Source organism: Erpetoichthys calabaricus, chromosome 16 (assembly GCF_900747795.2).
Source record: "Erpetoichthys calabaricus chromosome 16, fErpCal1.3, whole genome shotgun sequence".
Taxonomy (NCBI): Eukaryota; Metazoa; Chordata; class Cladistia; order Polypteriformes; family Polypteridae; genus Erpetoichthys; species Erpetoichthys calabaricus.
Genome location: NC_041409.2, coordinates 90,821,738 through 90,840,370, shown reverse-complemented (window position 1 = coordinate 90,840,370; position 18,633 = coordinate 90,821,738). Strand labels below are relative to the sequence as shown.

The following is an 18,633-nucleotide window of genomic DNA, read 5'->3' as shown; positions in this document are numbered from 1 at the left end:
TTGGTTATAAATCCAATTACTGGACACGAGGATCCTCGGTCTTATTAAACTAGTGCCAATCACCTAGTATTGTTTTAAAAACCCAGGACTTTCAGACTCTCTTATGTCACTTACTGTCCTGCTCAAAAGGAAATGAATCCTTTATGACTCAGTTAGGACTCTCTGGAGATATTCTCTTACTGAGAGGAACCACCTAACACAGATGGCAAATAATAAAACAATTACCTCCAAAAACTCCTCTTCTGTTCTAGCATCCCATCTGAAAAATAAGAAGCCCACATAATAAACATGGAAGTCATGCAAGTTGAGAATTTTTTTTTCTACTCATAAAAGATGAACATCATAAACAGCAAAGCATGAAAGATAAAAAATATATTAACACAAGTACCTTAAATTTGTAATTTTGTTTTAAGGGTAGTTAATTTTTTTTATTTGTTAAAATGATTATCTTCCATTCCAACAACTGCACATTAAAACAATCATGATTAGGCACATGTGAAAAATACATAGAAACAATAATGCAATTTGACATTCAATAGAATATGTTCCCCCATTATAAAAAAAAAAAACTTGTCACTTCTTTAGTGTCAATGCATGCATCCAGCAAACACTGTATAACTTTTTAAAGCAATGATCTACGTTTTATGAATTACAAGACAGAAATAAATATGCAACAGTCATGTATGCATAAATCAGCTTTTTTCAGTTCAGGATGGCACAGAAAACTGTCACAAGTATTCTATCAGCAATGGGCCAGTCATTCACCGGAGGGCAAGCTTGTGCATTCACTATCACAAATTCATAAGGCTATGTTGATGTTACCTTGCAATACCTGGATTTCAGTTATCACTTGTAACCAAAAAAGAAAGGATAATCAAGGCACACCTCTGAGATTTATTTGATGAAGCTATAGCTGAAATGTGTATGATGGATCAAATCAGGAACCTACTGTATATGTTCAATTGACTTTTTTTAGGTCAAATTACTTTTTTAACTAGTCCCCTGGTTTACTTGTGCACATGTAAAATTGTTCCTTTTTAATAATCACGTCAAGTCAGGTAGGGGAGCATGCACTGGTACAGTGCGTTGCCGCACCCACTACACAACTCAGAATCCCGGTTGGCAATTGTTAATAATGTGACACAATGGTTCCATGATGTATTAAGTTGTTATTCTTTAAGATGGTGGCATGCATCTGTTATTATTTTACCACTGAATCGGTTTTGAAAGGAAAAAAAAAAAAATAGTAGTGTCAATTAGGGAAAGGAAACGCAAGCTGGTGTTGTAATTGCTGGCTTCTGATCTATGACGTTTTAGACTTGGATTCCTACTTTTGCTCTCCCAATTTGGTTTAATTTGTCAAAACTGGTTTTTGAACTCCCACCTATTTCAATTTTCAATGTAACAACAGTCTTTTCTCGGCTGTGGGGCATCTGTTGGTGAAGAAAGATTCACGGATCTTGACTTTGCTGACGATGCTGTGATCTTCATGGAGTCAATGGAGGCTCTGATTAGGGCGCTCGAGAAACTGAGCAAGGGGTCTGAGTGTCTGGACTTGTGAGGGTCCTGATAAAAACCAACATTCAGGCCTTTAATGATCTCTTGGGCATGGCCATCAGCAGTGTGTCTGTCTGCGGAGAGAGTGTCGACCTCGTCAAGAGGTTTACTTACCTTGGCAGTGACATTCATGTCTCTGGTGACTGTTCCTATGAAGTCAATAGACGGATTGGGAGGGCATGGGGGGGTCATGAGGTCACTGGAAGGGGTTTTGTGTGGCACTCTCAATATCTATGCAAAAGGACGAAGGTCCAAGTCTTTAGAGTCCTGGTACTTCCTGTCTTGCTAATAGGTTGCGAGACATGGACGCTATCCAGTGACCTGAAACGAAGACTGGACTCCTTTGGTACTGTGTCTCTCCGGAAAATCCTTGGGCACCATTGGTTTGACTTTGTGTTGCTCATGGAGTCCCGAATGAGGCACATTACTTGCATTGTGAGGGAGTGTCAGTTATGGCACTATGGCCATGTGGTGTGTTTCCCAAGGGTGATCCAGCTCGTAAGATCCTCATTGTTGGGGACCCGAGTGGCGGGACCAGGCCAAGGGGTTGCCCACGTAATACCTGGCTGTGGCAGATAGAGGGTAATTTATGGAAGGTGGGACTGGACCATGTGTCTGCCTGGGGGGCTGCCAACCAGGATGGGTGCGGCAATGCACTGTACCAGTGCATGCTCCCCAACTTGACTTGACTTTTCTTTGAGGATCTCAGCCATTGAGGTATTCAGCACAGGGTATGCACTTCTAATGTACAGCAACAAAATTCCTATTGGCTTGACTGAAAATAAAAATAATAATGCATTGAAGAATACAAATATCTTCAGGAGTAGTATAAGAAGGTAATGTAAGCATAATTTTGGTAATGTAACAACAAATCCATCTACCCTTATTCTCATAATATGAAAATTTTATTTCCCATAACCATAATTATTCCCAAGATCCTACCACTGAAAATGCACATTATGACATCATGAAAAGATGTGCAATCTAACAATTTCGTCATAAATGATGAATCCATTGAACTATTCATTTCATGGGCAGCACAGCTGTGCAGTGACTGCCTCGCAGTAAAGAGACCAGGGTTTGTGTCCTGTGTCTTCCCTTCATGGAGTTTGCATGTTCTGTCTGTGTTTGTGTGAGTTTCCTCCAGGTTTTCTTGCTTCCTCTCACAGCCCAAAAACATAGAGATTTAGTGGATTGGCAACGCTAAATTGTCCCTGGTATGTACAAGTGTTTTCCCCTGTGATTGGCTGGTGCCCAGCCCAGGGGATTGTTCCTGCATTGTGACCTATGCTGGCTGGGATAGGCATGCTTACAAAATGAAATAGTATAATATTCTTCTTATTTAAAGTTATCAACCAGCTTCAATTCATTTTGTATTGTTTCTGGGAGACAAGAATTCTACAACACTGTGAAAATTTATCTTGAAAGCTGGGCAGTCAACAGCCTTGTGGGATGACAGGTCACACATTCAGGTGTAGTTCAATTTTTAGCAAATAATGAACAATGATTATGTAGTTTGCCTGAATGATGAAATTAGGCCCATTACAATGATACAGAATTAATACATATTAGTTATTCAGGAACAACATTCTACAATGATAAGAACCAAACTGAGATTTGATGGAGGTCTCAATCAACAACAATGCTTTCTTTCTGATAGTGGAAAGATCTTCTAAAGTCTAAACCCATGATTAAACTGAAGATCTTGCCATACCTACAGGGAATATTAAGTAATACCCCCCCCCCCCCAATTTTAAATTTTATGAATATGTTGTTTTAAAATCTGTTACATATCCTGTGTTGTTTGTAGTGAGTGTTAAGAAAAAAAAATTAATTTCACATTTTCATGGCGAATAGAGGCAATAGAGGCCCACAGGGAACCAATACTGAACAACAGCAAATTATATTAAAACATCTGTGAAAGAAATCTCAGGTTACTTGTGTTGCATAATCCACATGTCACTTATTGTTGTATGCTCACAATGTCCAAAGAGTATGCCTGTTTTGCTAAAATATTGTTAAATAAATAATTCTGGAAAAACAGAGTAAGGAATGAACAAGACTCATGTTCAAACGGGATGAAGGTTTTGAATTGAAGATCAGCCTCTCTCCCTCATCTAATGGTCAACAGCCCTATTTTCAGTTGAAAAGCTCAATGCTGTTTGCACACACTTCCAGTTTGCACATTATTCTGATTAAGACACTCCATTTTCAAAAAATATTTTTACAGGCTACCATGTGAGAAGCGAAAGATCAAACTAAATGAAACAGAAACTCAAGGCCTACAGTGTAAATTGTTGCAAAAGATCTATGGTTAGACGAACCTTCTCAAATTAGATGATTTTAAATGTGGAGTCCCACAGACATCAGTGCTACGATAGCTGCTGTTTTTAATAAATATAAATATCATAGATAAGAATGTAGGTTAGCAAGCTAGTTCATTAAGAAGATAATGCAAAACCATAGGGAATGGTGGATGCCCTAGAGTCAGCAATATAATTACAGAAGGACCTAGATGGAATTCAGATTGGGGCAGAATCTGTATATGGCAGGTAAAATTTTATGTAAATAAGTGTAAGGTTTTACACATACAGTAGCTAGTAAATATTACATGTTATTACATAATGGGGATTCTGAAACTTGACAATGCAGCATATAAGACTTATGAGCAGTAGTGGTTTTGTCACTGTCCACAACTAGACAAAATATAGAATTGATTATTATAAAGTTTGTTTATACCATGTGAAGGAAAACCCAAATCAGGTTATGCTTAAACAGTATAACTTTCTTGTGAGATCTTATTTAAAGTATTATGTGCAATTTGGGTCTTCATATTACAAAAAAAATAGCAATGCTCAGAGATGAGCTACTAGACTGATTCTAGGACTGCAGGGTATGAGCTCTGAAGAAAGGTCAAAAGAGCTCAATATTTTCATTTAAACCAGATAAAAATTATAAGGTCATTGAAAACTTGCCATCATGAGCTGATGAATTCACAGATGTCCTATGCTGTAAACAATTCGAAGTCAGCATGTCAGCAGTCGGCATACTGCAGGTATTATTAGTTTTGTTATTAGGATACACCTGTCTTTTAATTAATTTACCAGATTTAGGATAGATATTGTTACTTAGTCACAATGGATTTGAATGGCTGGAAAATGAATTATAAGAAAAAATCAAGATATGAGCCAAAATTAACTACAGTCTGAATATAGCCTTAGTAGCCTGTAGCAACGTTTAAACTCGAAACATAGCTAGAACGAAATTTTCAACTCATTTGGACTTATGTCCCCTATAGATGGTATCTACATGTGTATCCCTCCTGTGTGGTTTATTCACAGTAAAGATACCATTTTTGATACTGTCTATCATTATATAGTGACTTTTATTTATATCTATCTATCTATCTATCTATCTATCTATCTATCTATCTATCTATAGTGCCTTTCATATCTGTCTATTGTTATATAGTGCCTTTCATATCTATCTATCTATCTACACAGGTTGAAATTTACAAAATTATGAGAAATGCACTAGTTCTTGTTCTACATCACAAGTATAGTAGAAGGCAATTTGTAAGGTTGTTTGAGCATATTGACACAGCAGTGTCTTCTACTAAAAGACTGCAGTAATTGAGGGTTACATATTAAAAGAACATCTTCAAAATTTAAGCATGGCTTAATAAAATGAAGGCTCTTTTACTTGATATGGCAGATAGAATGATACTTTATAAATGATGCTGAAATCTGCTGATGCACCCTTTACTTCATTATGTTGACAAACATCAGTAACCACTAATTCAGCTTGTCAAGCATGTGTGATTAGGAGACATCTTCAAGGCACCAAAAAGGTAGGCAATATCACCCAGGGAGGAGAGGTGGTGCTGTTCCTAAAATCTACTCTTTCCTTTGTAGTTCAGAGGATCACTGGCTGAAGAATGAGTGACCTAGTTCTGCTTCTGTCCGTGAAGCTCCACCCCTTCCAGGTTGGTACCATAAAGACCCAGAAGCCACCAGAAGTGGGCATTCTTTGAGAACCAGCATGTGACAAAGATGGATCTCCACCTCAGTAGCATTTTTCTTTTCTCTGCACCAAGCCACATTTTGCACCATTGTGTGTGCATTTTCTTTTGTTTTTCCAAAAACCTTATTAAACAGAGTTACTGGCTGATACCCCAACTCTTTGTTAACTGATCTGTTCAGATTATTTTACAAGATGAGTACACAAACAAGTGTACATACATGTAGGCACACATATCTTGTTTAGTGCTATTTAAATAGTATGATACAATAACATTCTTCAGACTCCTCTTTTATGTAATGTACCCAGTCTATGAAGATTTCATCAGTTGCACCTGAGCACCAGATCCATTCATGCAGAAATGAAGAAAATACACAAGGCCTCCAAGGACCTTGCTGGGGACAGCTGAGCTTTGCCAGTGCTACATAAACACAATTCACTCTTTACATGAAATGATACTTCAAGGTAAAAATAAAACAAAACAAAAAATAAATAAAAGAAAATTTCCTGTGAATCCATAAAAAAATCTAAACATTACAAGATGAGACTCAAACTAGTTTGAAATAAAGGAGTCTAGATGGTTGAACAGACCTTTATCTAAATAAATTGCAGCTCTACGCACTTCTTACCATGACTACATTTATGCCTGGCTTCCTACAGTTCAACGCCGACAGTCCCTATAGATCCTTGAAGGAAAAATAATTAGAAATCAACTGCATTTAATAGCAACAAAGAAAAAAACAAGGTTGCATTGCTAATAAACTAACTGCTTTTAGCTATTGTCTAGCAAGCATGCAGTTCTTTTCTTGGCATCACTGCAATACAGAATGGTAAGGATTCACAAGAATATGATAGCCATAGTGCCAAATAGCAATTATAAAAAGTGATTTTGTATCTCAGTTTTTCTTTCTTTTTTTGCAGTTACTCATTCAAGTGATCAAAGAATGCTCAAATCACTTATGAGTCTATCCCTCTGTCAGGCCATTAGCTTGTGCAGTTATGTTTTAATCAGGTCTGTATAAATAATCAATCAGCAGCCACTATTCATTTTTAGAACTCACTTTTAACAATTTGCTTCATGGAACTGTGAAACTATTCATACCAAAAATAAGTACAAATTAAAAACATACAACTTAAAAAGAATGCAGTGCATTTAGAGGTAAAGTGGGCTGGGCTGAAATACTGTAGAAACCTCTGAACCCTCATTGAAGCATAGTGATCAGATGCTATGCAGCACACTACTGTACATGGTAAGAAAAATAAGATGTTACAGAGTTACATAGTCGACCAGTATTCTCTCCTTTGGCCTTGACAGAGTTCATTTCAATAATGTACAGCCCCGATAACACTATAGGCATCCTCAAGCAAGGCAGACTATTCTGTGATGGTAGTTAGGACACAGGTGCCAGAACACATGCCCTTTCCATGCTATTTGTTTACAAACTGAATTTTACTTTCTTTCAAAAGATACTGGATATTTTTTATCATTGTTAATGTGTCCTTGAGTATACAGTTAATCAAAACAAAAAACACATCAACAGATTCAAACTCATATTTATGAAACAAAAATGCGTCATTGGATTTCAGCTTGTATCCAAAGGTGAGATAATAAATCACACTTGATCACAGGCAATTTACACTTGTGTAAGTCTGTGATATTAAGATGTAAAAAAAACCACCATGAAGGTGCAAGAACAACTGTGAAACAAACACTAAAGGGCAAAGTAATATCCCCAAAAGTTTAAGACACAAACTTGGCACATGACATTTTCTTCAACAATAATCACATTTTATTTGTCAGCAATTAGAATTAGAAAGTACATCATAAATTTGAGCTTGTTTAGTTATCTAATGATTACATTGTCTAGATTTAGACAGCTTTTAAAAACCCACAGTGATTTAGCTAAATGCCACAGGAGTTTGTTTCATATTCCCATGACACTTTGTGATTTACAGGAACATTCCTGTTTACTTTCTTGATTACACTGCTTTGTTATTTTCACTAGACTCCTGGGGCCTCATGCATAACACTGTGCGTAGAATTCACACTAAAACATGGAGTACGGACAAAAGCGGAAATGTGCATACACACAAAAAAATCCAGATGCATAAACCTGAGCAAACGCCAACTTCCATGTTCTTCCGCTACATAAATCCCGGTCAGCATGAAAAGTAATGCACGTGCACGCGCCTGCCGCCACTCCCCAACTCCTACCAGAATTACGCCTCTTTGAATATGCAAATCAATATAAATACCCCTCAAACTCAGTGTTCTGTGAAAAGACAATGGGAAAAGCAAGGGGGAAAATAAAATAATTTCAGCAAATACCAAGTGGAGGCAAGGAAAAACGTACTATTTGTTGGTTAAACAGTGGTATAAACAACAAAAGGAAGTTGACTGAGTGACATAGAGTGTCGGAGAAACTTGAAAGTTCAAGTTCAGAAAGTCACACAGTGCCCAAAATAAAAAAGAAGTTGTCAGATTTCAAAGTTGCCATGAAAAGGCGAGTCATAGCCACCATAGCCAACCGTCTGAGTGTCATATGAAAGCTTATTAGGGTACAGAGAAAAGAAAAAAAAATTGGGACACAGTGAGAAAAAAGCTTGAAATGTCAACTTTAATATCAAAATTTCCACGTTAATCACGTAGTTAATTTTGTCATTAAAGTAGAACATCATAAACTTCATCTTCAAATCGTTTAATTCACTAGTTTCTCAAATTCCATCGTAACTAAAGTAGAATGTTAAATGCTTTGTTTTGTATGTGTTCTTCTATGTGCTTTATTTGTGTGAATCACTACGTGCTTCCAGGCTTTCTCTTCCTCCAACAGGACACAGAATTCATTACATTCGTGATATTACAGATCTCTGATTAATTTAAATACTGAGATGTATACTTGATATCATTTTCATGATGATAGGAATTAAAGCATGTCATTAAAACATGGCCAGTTTGCAAAACCGAGCTGAGCACTTGCGTACGCCAGGGATTGTGCGTGGCTTTATGCCAAGTTTAGTTTTTATACATCGCGATGTGAGCATGGAAATAGGTGTACACAACATTTTTGTGCATACGCACCGTTTATATATGACGGCCCAGGAATATATGTGATGCACTATTACCTGAAAGAATTCTCCGAACCCATGTCGAGAACTCTGAAGACCTTGTTTAGTTCCCTTAGGCCATTAGAGATCTGTGCCCATAAATAATAAACATCTCAGTGTAGAAGATGGTCTTAACTGGCTCAAAAATCTCAGAGTGATGCAAATTTGGTCCTACTCTTAGAAAATTAGGAGATTACTCTTCACGTCACCAGGATTTAGGAGGACTTGTGAGCTGTCCTAACTCACTAGGAGATGCAAGATGATGGTGTTCAGGCAGAGATCGATACACACATCCCAGGAAAGGCAGAATGTTTTGAAAATGCTGGACAACAATGAACTCGTAAAAAGATAATGATCTGTGGTGGAATATTATTTGTAACATTATAATATTGTACATTACATGATCAATCCATCTATGCAGAGAAGCCATGCACTGTCAGCCAAAATTAAAGTGCTGGTAATGTTACGTTTTTTGCACTAGGGAAAAGGAATCCTTATAATGGCAATGTTTTGGGTATGTCACAGCTAACTATTTCTTGAATTTTTCACCAGACTTTGAATGCCCTTACTGCAGGTGAAGTAATATGCAGATTATATATTTATTTGCCCATCACTCCATCTGAGATAATGTTAAAGCAAGTTGCATTTATACAAACTGTCAAAAACCCATAAAGAACATTGCAAGCAATATCAAAGTATCACTATACAGGTGGTCATGGATGCAAACTGTGTTGGAGTATCCAACATACTACCCTGAAGACAGCTGGACTGGATTAGTGATTGACAGTGAAATTTATGCTGAGCTCTACATTCCACAACCCGCAAGACAGCCACTTTACCTATTAATATAAAAGGCAAAGCTCTCACTGACTCATCACTAATTCTCCCACTTTCCATATAGGTGGGAAGCTGAAATTACGTGTGCTCCTTCCTTGCGGTGTACTTACAAAAGTTAGGTATGTTTCATGTCCTATTACAACACCCAAGGGTGGGGGGGGAAATGGGTGTACCCCCTAAACAGTATATATAGATAGGGGAAACCCGTCCTCACTATTTCTTCCACTTCCAATATACGTAAGAAGCCCAAATTTCCCATGCTCATCCTTTACACTGTACTTACAAAAGTTTAGTATGTCTCATTCTGCGCCATGCCCTGTAATGAACTTTTGAAAATAACGTCTTCTTTTTGGCAGTTCTCACCATTATACTGTAAGGAACTTTTGGAACTGACCTCTCCTTTTGGCAGTTTCATTCCTTATTTCTGTTAACAGACAATTTATTTCACGGCAGAGACGTACAAGGGCTGCCCCCGTCCCCATTCCTTTTCCCGCATGGCCGCTTTCCGCACACTTACCAAATGGTTGGCTCCCTGCCTATATGCATAAACGACATCCCGCGCTCATGTGCCTCCTAACTCGCTTCCTTACTTTTCTCAGCTGTTTGTGTGCTCACTGCGCCCTTCTTCTTTACTACACTGCTTCAAGCCTATTATTGTTCGACTTGCTTCATGTCTTCCTGCTGGTGACTCCTGCCTTTTCGTTTACTCCACCGCTTCAAGGCTGACACTGTTGGGTTTCCTTACTTCTTTATGTCTCCCTCCTTGTGACTGTTGCCTTTTTTTTTTCTCCACCGCTTCAAGGCTGTCATTGTTGGGCATTCTTACTTGCTCACATATGTCTTCCTGGTGCTGAATTCTGCTTTTCATTCCCTGCTCCACCGCTTCTCGCCTTTCTTCATACTTTCTTTCTCAACGGGTACAGATTCAGTGCAGGAATAACTGTGGCTAGATTCAGTAACTGTAACTTTACAATGCATTTCCCATGTGCCATAACAGCAGGAAGGTGATTCTTCTGGAAGTACAGCTGTGGATCATTTATTGCCAAAAAACACGCCCATTATCGGGATAACTATCGGTTAGTGTGTGTGTTTCGGTCTTTCCATCTTTGTGTTACTTACAGTATTATTCATGATATTGCAAATTGGCAACAATAACGTGCAGGTTAGTGCAATATCCTAATTTATTATGTTTTCCTTTGTGTTCTGCTTTGAATATTATTATTATTATTATCATCATCATATTTGAAGTGAAGCCTCAGCATTTGTATCAGAAGAATACAAAACATCAAAATCAGTATTAATTTATATCAAGGGGTGCCATAAAATCATAACATCATTCATTTTCAGATGTGGCCTGCTACTCCTTGCTAGGACTGGGAGTAGGATGCTTTGTAACTTCTTCTCATGTCTTACTCTGAGGTTGGACAAATTCCTATCCTAGTCAGACTTTTAATGCAATTCCTAGGAGTAATTCTGAAATGTTTGATAAATACAAGCCCTGATTTCACTTTGACATTCAAGACTCTTTTTCTGTTAAAAAGCCAAACTGTGATTCGCTGTTTTATAAAAATAAAATATAAAACCTTCCAAGGACATAAATACTTTTTATAAGCCCTCGTCGACTTCAATACCCTTATTCTTTTAAGTAAATATTACATTAACATACTGCTTTCATACATTTTTGAAATGTTATAATTAAATATTTATGAACTAGCTATTGTCAAGGGTGTGGATGTCCTGCTATTGTCAAAGGGACAGAATTAAAGAGAACATAGAAAGAGGTGAGACCAGTGCTTAGAACAACATGTCTGTTTCTTCCAATGGAAAAAAAACAGGAAAAAACTGTAACTCCAACCTATATCTTGCCACTTTGGTATACAGTATCCTATAAAAGGGTTCCCACTTGGCTGGCATGTGTTCTTTTGACACAGATGAAAACAGTCCAGTCTCATCTCTTAACGGCAACAGTTGCTGTCAGTACAGTACTCATGCACCACTTCAAGAACATCAACATTAACTGTAGTAACTTACCTACAAGATACCCCAAATGTTTGCCCTACTTTATATTCTTTTTAATCATATGTTAAATCTTTTATAGACTACTGAATAGTTGGGAACTGCCCTCCACACAAGCTATGATGAATGTGACATCTTGGATAGAGTTAAATGTTCCATTTTAGATATGATTAAACATATACTGGCCTCCAGTAAAAAAGTGCAGATGAAGCCAATGTTGTAGGAGGTGACAATGATCTTTCATTTTGCTATATGTCTGAAACAAAAGGTTGAAATAATAGCAATGACTGCTCTAACTAAATTGAAAATGTTCATACAAAAATAAATATAAACAGTATATGACTATACTTAATGTCAGAGATTAAGCCATGGATCAATTCAAAAGTTCAAGTACTACCCTTTACTACTACTCCCATTACAGGTCACGCAATAGCAGATCCATTTCAGTAAACGCTTGACATTTGGGCCATACCGTAAATTGTGGTCCATGACAATGCCAAAAATATGAAGAAATGCATTGATGATGCCAAAAATATGATAACATGCATTGACGACACTGGAGTCCTAGGGCTGGCAGTAGCAGAGGGCATTTTTGCACAGCAAAGTGTTGCAGATGCTGTTACAATTGGGCGTAAAATAGTTACGAATTTTAAGCATTCCGCATTAGCGCACTTCAGCTCAGAGGACAATCTATTAAAAGAGCTCAAACTATTAAAAATCTGTTCAATGGAATACATCTCATTGTCACTCATAGATAGATAGATGGATAGATAGATAGATATTCTTTTGAAACTGCATGTGTTAGCAATAGATTTTGACAAATTTGTGTCCTGAAAATAACTGTGTGTAAATAAATTTCAAGTATTGATTATTAATTACTTCTCTAGGGTGGCTAATTAAAAAATCCTTAATTGACAACATTTCTTAAAATAAATATGTAGCATTTTGGAGCAATCTCTTCAATTACTTACGCCAAATGTCTTTAAATATCAAAAATAGTCTATTGATTAGACATAAAGCTGGCATGCATAAATTCAGAAAAAAAATGTTTTCTGTTATAGATATAAGGATCTGTTCTTTTCAAATATCAATAAAGCCAAAGAGGCCAAAGGGATGGTGTTGATGGAGCTGCAGGAATTGAGTGGCCCAGAGGCAGCTGCGCAGAATTATGTGGCGCTGAATGCGAAAAGTCCCCGGAAGGACCAGCCGAGTAGTAGTTTGGAGTGTATGTTTAATGAGATTGTACATGAACATGCAGCATGGTATCAATGTGCTATGTTCCAGTAGCTGCTGCCATACAGCTAGAAACATATCTGGGAGAGACCACAGTTTCTTGTTCAGACAAACCACTTCAAGTACTGGTCAGTTAACAATGCGGTTCCACACTTTGTCTCAGATGTCAAGGAAATACCTTTCAGCCCCATGAAGTAGTGTAGAGAGTGAGTGATTATTTATTGCATTCCCACATACTGTTAATGAAACATGAAACAAGCTTACAGTTGAATTTGCAGAGATGCTTCTGTTCATCAAAAAAGAATTTGCCACTTACTTTCCCAAAAGAGTCATACAACTATCAAGTGGTAGATGTTCCCCACTGTCTTTTGACCTGTATACCTTTGTAACGGCCGACCCCTTTTACCCAGCCGGCAGCTACACCTCCAAGACCAGTGGCCTGGATAATTTACTGAGAAATAATCTACTATCAAGCCGTACTTCTTACCATTTGAACTTTTCCCCACAATCGACGGTGAAAAATATAAGCACACAAAAACGGGAAGTAAAACGGGTTATATGTATTAAGTAAAATGACATAGAAAAATAGAAACATAAATATAAATATCCCTCCACCCCAGCAATAACAAGACACCACCAAAAAAATATATATATATACACAACAAAAATCCTCCCTTGTCCCTGTAACAAATAAACACACAACACGAATAACGACAATGAAAGACAAACTGAAAATGAATGAGTACGTGAGTCCGGTAATAAAGAAAATGTCCTGAAAGCAGATGACTGAATTAGTGATATTGAGTTGTTTGATTCTCCCCGGAAAAAAATGGAACAGCCTCACCGTGAATCCTCGTGTATGTGGTGGATGATTAAGTCCTACCCCGGGGTATCTCGTGGTGAGGTCCTTGAAATAAATCCGGCAGATGGAAAACAAACTGGATGGATAAGCGCAATATAGAAAACAGGTACAGGTTGCTCGTGGTCGTAATGTTGAAACAAAATCTCCTTCTCTCCTCCCTCTTTTTCCTTCTCCTCCTGATGGCTTATATAGTCCTGTGACGGCTGTGATTGAATGATTGTAAACAGGTGTTTTCCAGGTTGGCGGCTGTGGTCTCCTTCCATCATTCGTCCCCCTTTTTACGGGGACGGCATAAACTGATGCACAAACAGTAAATGGGACAATGAAACGAGACGCACTCAGTACTGACATTTAAACACTATGTGGCCCCGCTACACTCCCCCCCCCCCCAACCTTGGACAAGGGAGGGCCGAAGTACAGCTTGAGATTGGCCACATGGATTGTGTCTATCTTGGAGTCAGTGCCGATACCCCTTTGAAACTGGAAATTAACGGGACCTGTTTGAGAAATGATTTTGGCCGGACCTAACCATTTAGGCGCTAGCTTGGCGGAGAACCTTTTGCTGGCATCCGAGAGATGGTGAGCTCTAATCCAGACCAAATCACCCGGCTGAAAGTGCGCTTCCTTACGCCGGGCATTATATAACTTGGCATGTCTGGATGTCGAACTCACCAACCTCTGTTGGATTCTCCGCCGTAATTCCTCAATTTTGAATAAGTTATTGTAAGTGGTGGTTTCTGGATTAGGGGCTCTGGGAAGGAGTTGGTCAAGCGGGCCCTTTAGCTGTCTGCCCAGCGCAACCAAAGCAGGCGTCTCACCTGTGGCCTCATGCACAGCGGTGTTCAGGGCAAACCGGAGCTCGGGGAGCCATTTATCCCAGTCCTGATGGCGTTCACCCACATAGGAGGCGATCATGTTCTTCAGGGTCCGGTTCACTCGCTCTGTCATGTTAGCCTGGGGATGGTAAGCTGTTGTCAGGTTTTTCTTCACTCCCCAGGCTGTATAAAGTTCATCTAAGAGAGAGCTCGTGAACTGCGGACCCCGGTCTGAGATGATGTTCTTCGGCACCCCCCAGCGGGTGAAGATTTCGTTCTTCAGAGTGGAGCAGATCTTATTAGTTTTTGCGTCTGTTAATGCAAACAGCTCCACCCACTTAGAAAAATAATCAATCACCACCATCAGGACGGTCTTCCTCGAGCTGGTAACAGGAAAAGGCCCCATCAGGTCGACTCCCAAAGTCTCCCCCGGTCCATCCGCGATTGTCGATTGCAGAAATCCTGCCGGTTTACCAGGTGGGTTTTTGAGCTGCAGGCAGGTGATGCACTTCTTCACGTGGTGGCAAACGTCTTTCCGGACAGACGGCCACCACGCAACCCCCAGGATCTTTAATAAAGTTTTTGTCCTTCCAAGGTGACCACCTAAAGGACTGTCATGATAATAATTTAAAAAGTCGGGGATGAGCCCTTCCGGGACGACTAGTTGGTGTTGCAGACCCCCAAGGGAGGATGGAGTGGTCCTGTACAGAACCCCCTGGAGGTCCACGAAGTGTACCCGGTCGGTACGCTGCTGTTCCAGTCCCTCCCTGATGCTCTGGCAGAATGGACTGGTGGCTTGTGCTTGAGCCAGGTCTTCCAGGCTTCTTGGCAGAGGGAGGATCATTTTCTTTGCCTCTGCCAAACACACCATCCCCGGTGGCTTCGACACCCTGGACAGAGCATCAGGCACAATATTGCCACAGCCCTTCCGATAGGTCACCTTGAAAGTGAAGTTCTGGAGGCGTAACACCCACCTGGTTAGACGGGAGGAGGTCTTCGGGTGATTAAATACCCAGGTCAGAGCGTGATGGTCGGTGTACACTTCAAATTCAACCCCCTCCAGATAGTGTCTCCATTTTTCCACAGCCCACACGACAGCCAGACACTCTTTTTCAGCTGTCGAATAATTGAGCTCGGCGCCGTGCAAAGCTCGAGAGGCGTAAGCGATGACGTGTTCAGCCTGGTGGATTTTCTGAGTGAGCACGGCGCCAAGCCCCAGGTTGCTGGCATCGGTTTGTACCTGGAAAGTGAGCTGTGGATCTGGCTGGGCCAGAACGGGCGGCTCTTGCAGGTGGCTCTTTAGTTGCTCGACCGCGTCCTGGCACTCTGTTGTCCACTCCCACGGGACATCTTTTTTTCTTAGTTTGTTCAAGGGAGCCGCTATATCAGCCATCCGGGGAATGAACTTGTGATACCACCCCACTAACCCAAGGAAACGTTGCAAAGATTTCAAATCCGTGGGCGTGGGGTAGTCTCGGATGGCTAAGGTCTTCTCGGGGTCTACAGCGACCCCCTCAGATGAAAGAATGTGCCCGAGGAAGCGTATGTGGAGTTGAATGAAGGTACACTTCTTCGTGTTCAGCGTAAGGTGCGCTTGATGTAATCGTTGGAAGATGGTGTCCAGGTCCTGGAGATGTTGTTTAATAGAAGGGGAGTAAATAATGACGTCATCGATGTATACAAAGCAGATCTTGCCTATCAACCCCCTCAGGACTTGCTCCATGAGCCGCTGGAAGGTGGCCCCAGCATTTTTAAGCCCAAAAGGCATGACTGTGAACTGGAACAAGCCTTCAGGGGTGATGACTGCCGTCTTCTTCCTACTCCCCTCGTCCATCGGCACCTGCCAATAGCCACTGCGGAGGTCTAGTGTGCTGAAAACTGCAGCTCCATGCAGTGACTCCAGAATCTCATGAACCAGGGGCATGGGATATGCGTCCAGGCTCGTCTTCCCGTTAACCCCCCTGTAGTCCACGCAGAAACGATAGGTGTCATCCGTCTTCTTAACGAGGACCACAGGGGACGCCCAGGAGGAGGAAGATGGTTCGATTATTCCCTCGGCGAGCATTTGATCAAGATGTTCTTTAATTATGCCCTTTTTTTAGTGGAGAAACACGGTAAGCTCGGTGCCTTATTGGAACTTCGTCCGAGGTGTGGATCACGTGGGTAACTCCACGGGCGACTCCTAATTTCTCAGTCCACACCTCGGCCCACTTCTTCAGCACCGGCCGTACCTCTTCCGGCTGTTCCTCCACAGGGGCTGCCGCCGAGGTGCTTACGTCACTCCTCACTGCCGCGTAGAAGCCAATGAATTCCGAGCCCAGATCTTCTTTGGATTTATGAATGAAGTCGCATACCCCTTCCCCCGGCACCGTATACCCCCTGGGACTGAGATGGATGGTCATCCTCATGGTGGTTAAAGAGTCCAGCCCAAGGAGTAACGGGACGGACAGGTGCCGGTCATCCAGGACATACGTATCCATCTCCCAGGTGGTGGAAAGTACACTGTACCTCAAGGGGACTTTGCCCAGGGCTCTGTGTTCACTCCCATCTGCCAATACAAATCGGACAGACGGGGCAGATGTTAAGTTGTCTGTTGGTCGGCTAATCTTCTTCCACATGCTTGAGCGGATTAAGGTGTGATGGCTCCCTGTATCCACCACCGCATCTACCTGCCACCCCCGCAGCTTCACTGGGACGATCAGGAGGGACGTACTCGCTTGCATGATGGCGAGATCGGCTTCCGACCGGCAAGGTTTGGCTCGCTGGGGTTTTAGGGGCTGGGTTTCTCATTTACTGGCTTGTACTTTATTCCAGTACGTTTTTGAGTTTCCCCAGTCCCGTTCCACTTGCGAGCCCACCTTCACCAGGTCTTCCACCGACCCCACCACCCCCCTGAGACCCCCAGCTAACCGCGGGTTGCAGGCATTAAGAATGCGGCGGACCACCTCTTCTTCAGACATAGCCGGCCGCCACTTCAAACACAAAGCCCGATATTCATAGGCAAAGTCCCGGATGGATTGCGAAGGCAGTTGCACCATGGATCGCAGCTTGTCCTCCAGTTCAGATTCATAGTCTTCCGGAAGAAAAGCCGCGAGGAAAGATCGACGAAAGGATCCCCAGTCTTTAATGTTCTTCTTTGCTGTCAGCCACCAGCTCCGCACCGGCCCCGAGAGGGATGCCCCTATCACCCCCATAAGCTCTTCTGGGGTTAAAGGGTTAACAGCCAGGTACGCCTCCCCTTCTTCCACAAAGTTGAGGACATCATCGATGTTATAAGGGGCCCCCAATTTGGGAAAGGAAAGGCGCACCCCAGGAACAGAGGGCCGATTGATGTATTCACCCCCCCCCACTAGACCTGTACGGCGTTGAATGACAGGGTGACTGACGTAACGTCTAGAGACTCCTTCGGACCTCCCCCTGAAGAGTTTCTTGCCAGCGTTGATCCCGCCTCTGGAGGCACAACACGATTTCCCGCCCCAGGAGTTGAACTTGCTCACCAAGATATTCTTTTACTTCCTCCTGGGAGCTGCTGATGCGAGCCCGCAAGGCATCTTCGCGCCCAAGCGCACTTTCAGCAACCTCGCGGACTTTCTCATCCAGCCGGGTTAGTTGTTGCGCCAGATCTTCCCACGGAGGCGAGACATCCTCCAGGCATTCCTCCTCAGGTCCATGGTGATCTTCGAGGTACAGCGACTGCAACGAATCCACCACCTCCTGCACCGCTGAACACGCTCTGACCGTGACGTGCCGCGCCCCGGCTACTCCATCATCACACCGCGGCGAAGCAATGGTGTCGTCCTGCTCAGCACGCACTATAGACATATTAATTGGGGAAATTGTTTAAAGGCAGACAGCGATAGATATTTAATATTTCCTCAGAGAGGGCACCACTTTATGTAACGGCCGACCCCTTTTACCCAGCCGGCAGCTACACCTCCAAGACCAGTGGCCTGGATAATTTACTGAGAAATAATCTACTATCAAGCCATACTTCTTACCATTTGAACTTTTCCCCACAATCGACGGTGAAAAATATAAGCACACAAAAACGGGAAGTAAAACGGGTTATATGTATTAAGTAAAATGACATAGAAAAATAGAAACATAAATATAAATATCCCTCCACCCCAGCAATAACAAGACACCACCAAAAAAAATATATATATATATACACAACAAAAACCCTCC

General features: G+C 41.4%; 1 protein-coding gene across 1 annotated transcript in view; it reads right to left on the bottom strand.

Annotated features, from left to right (window-relative positions):
- LOC114666973 (coiled-coil domain-containing protein 9) overlaps window positions 1–18,633 on the bottom strand; it is a 155,029-nt gene that overhangs the window by 7,855 nt on the left and 128,541 nt on the right. Inside the window, exon 10 of the mRNA XM_028822030.2 lies at window positions 226–259. Within this exon, the coding sequence (XP_028677863.2) occupies window positions 226–259 (34 nt within the window). The remainder of the gene's footprint in view (window positions 1–225; window positions 260–18,633) is intronic.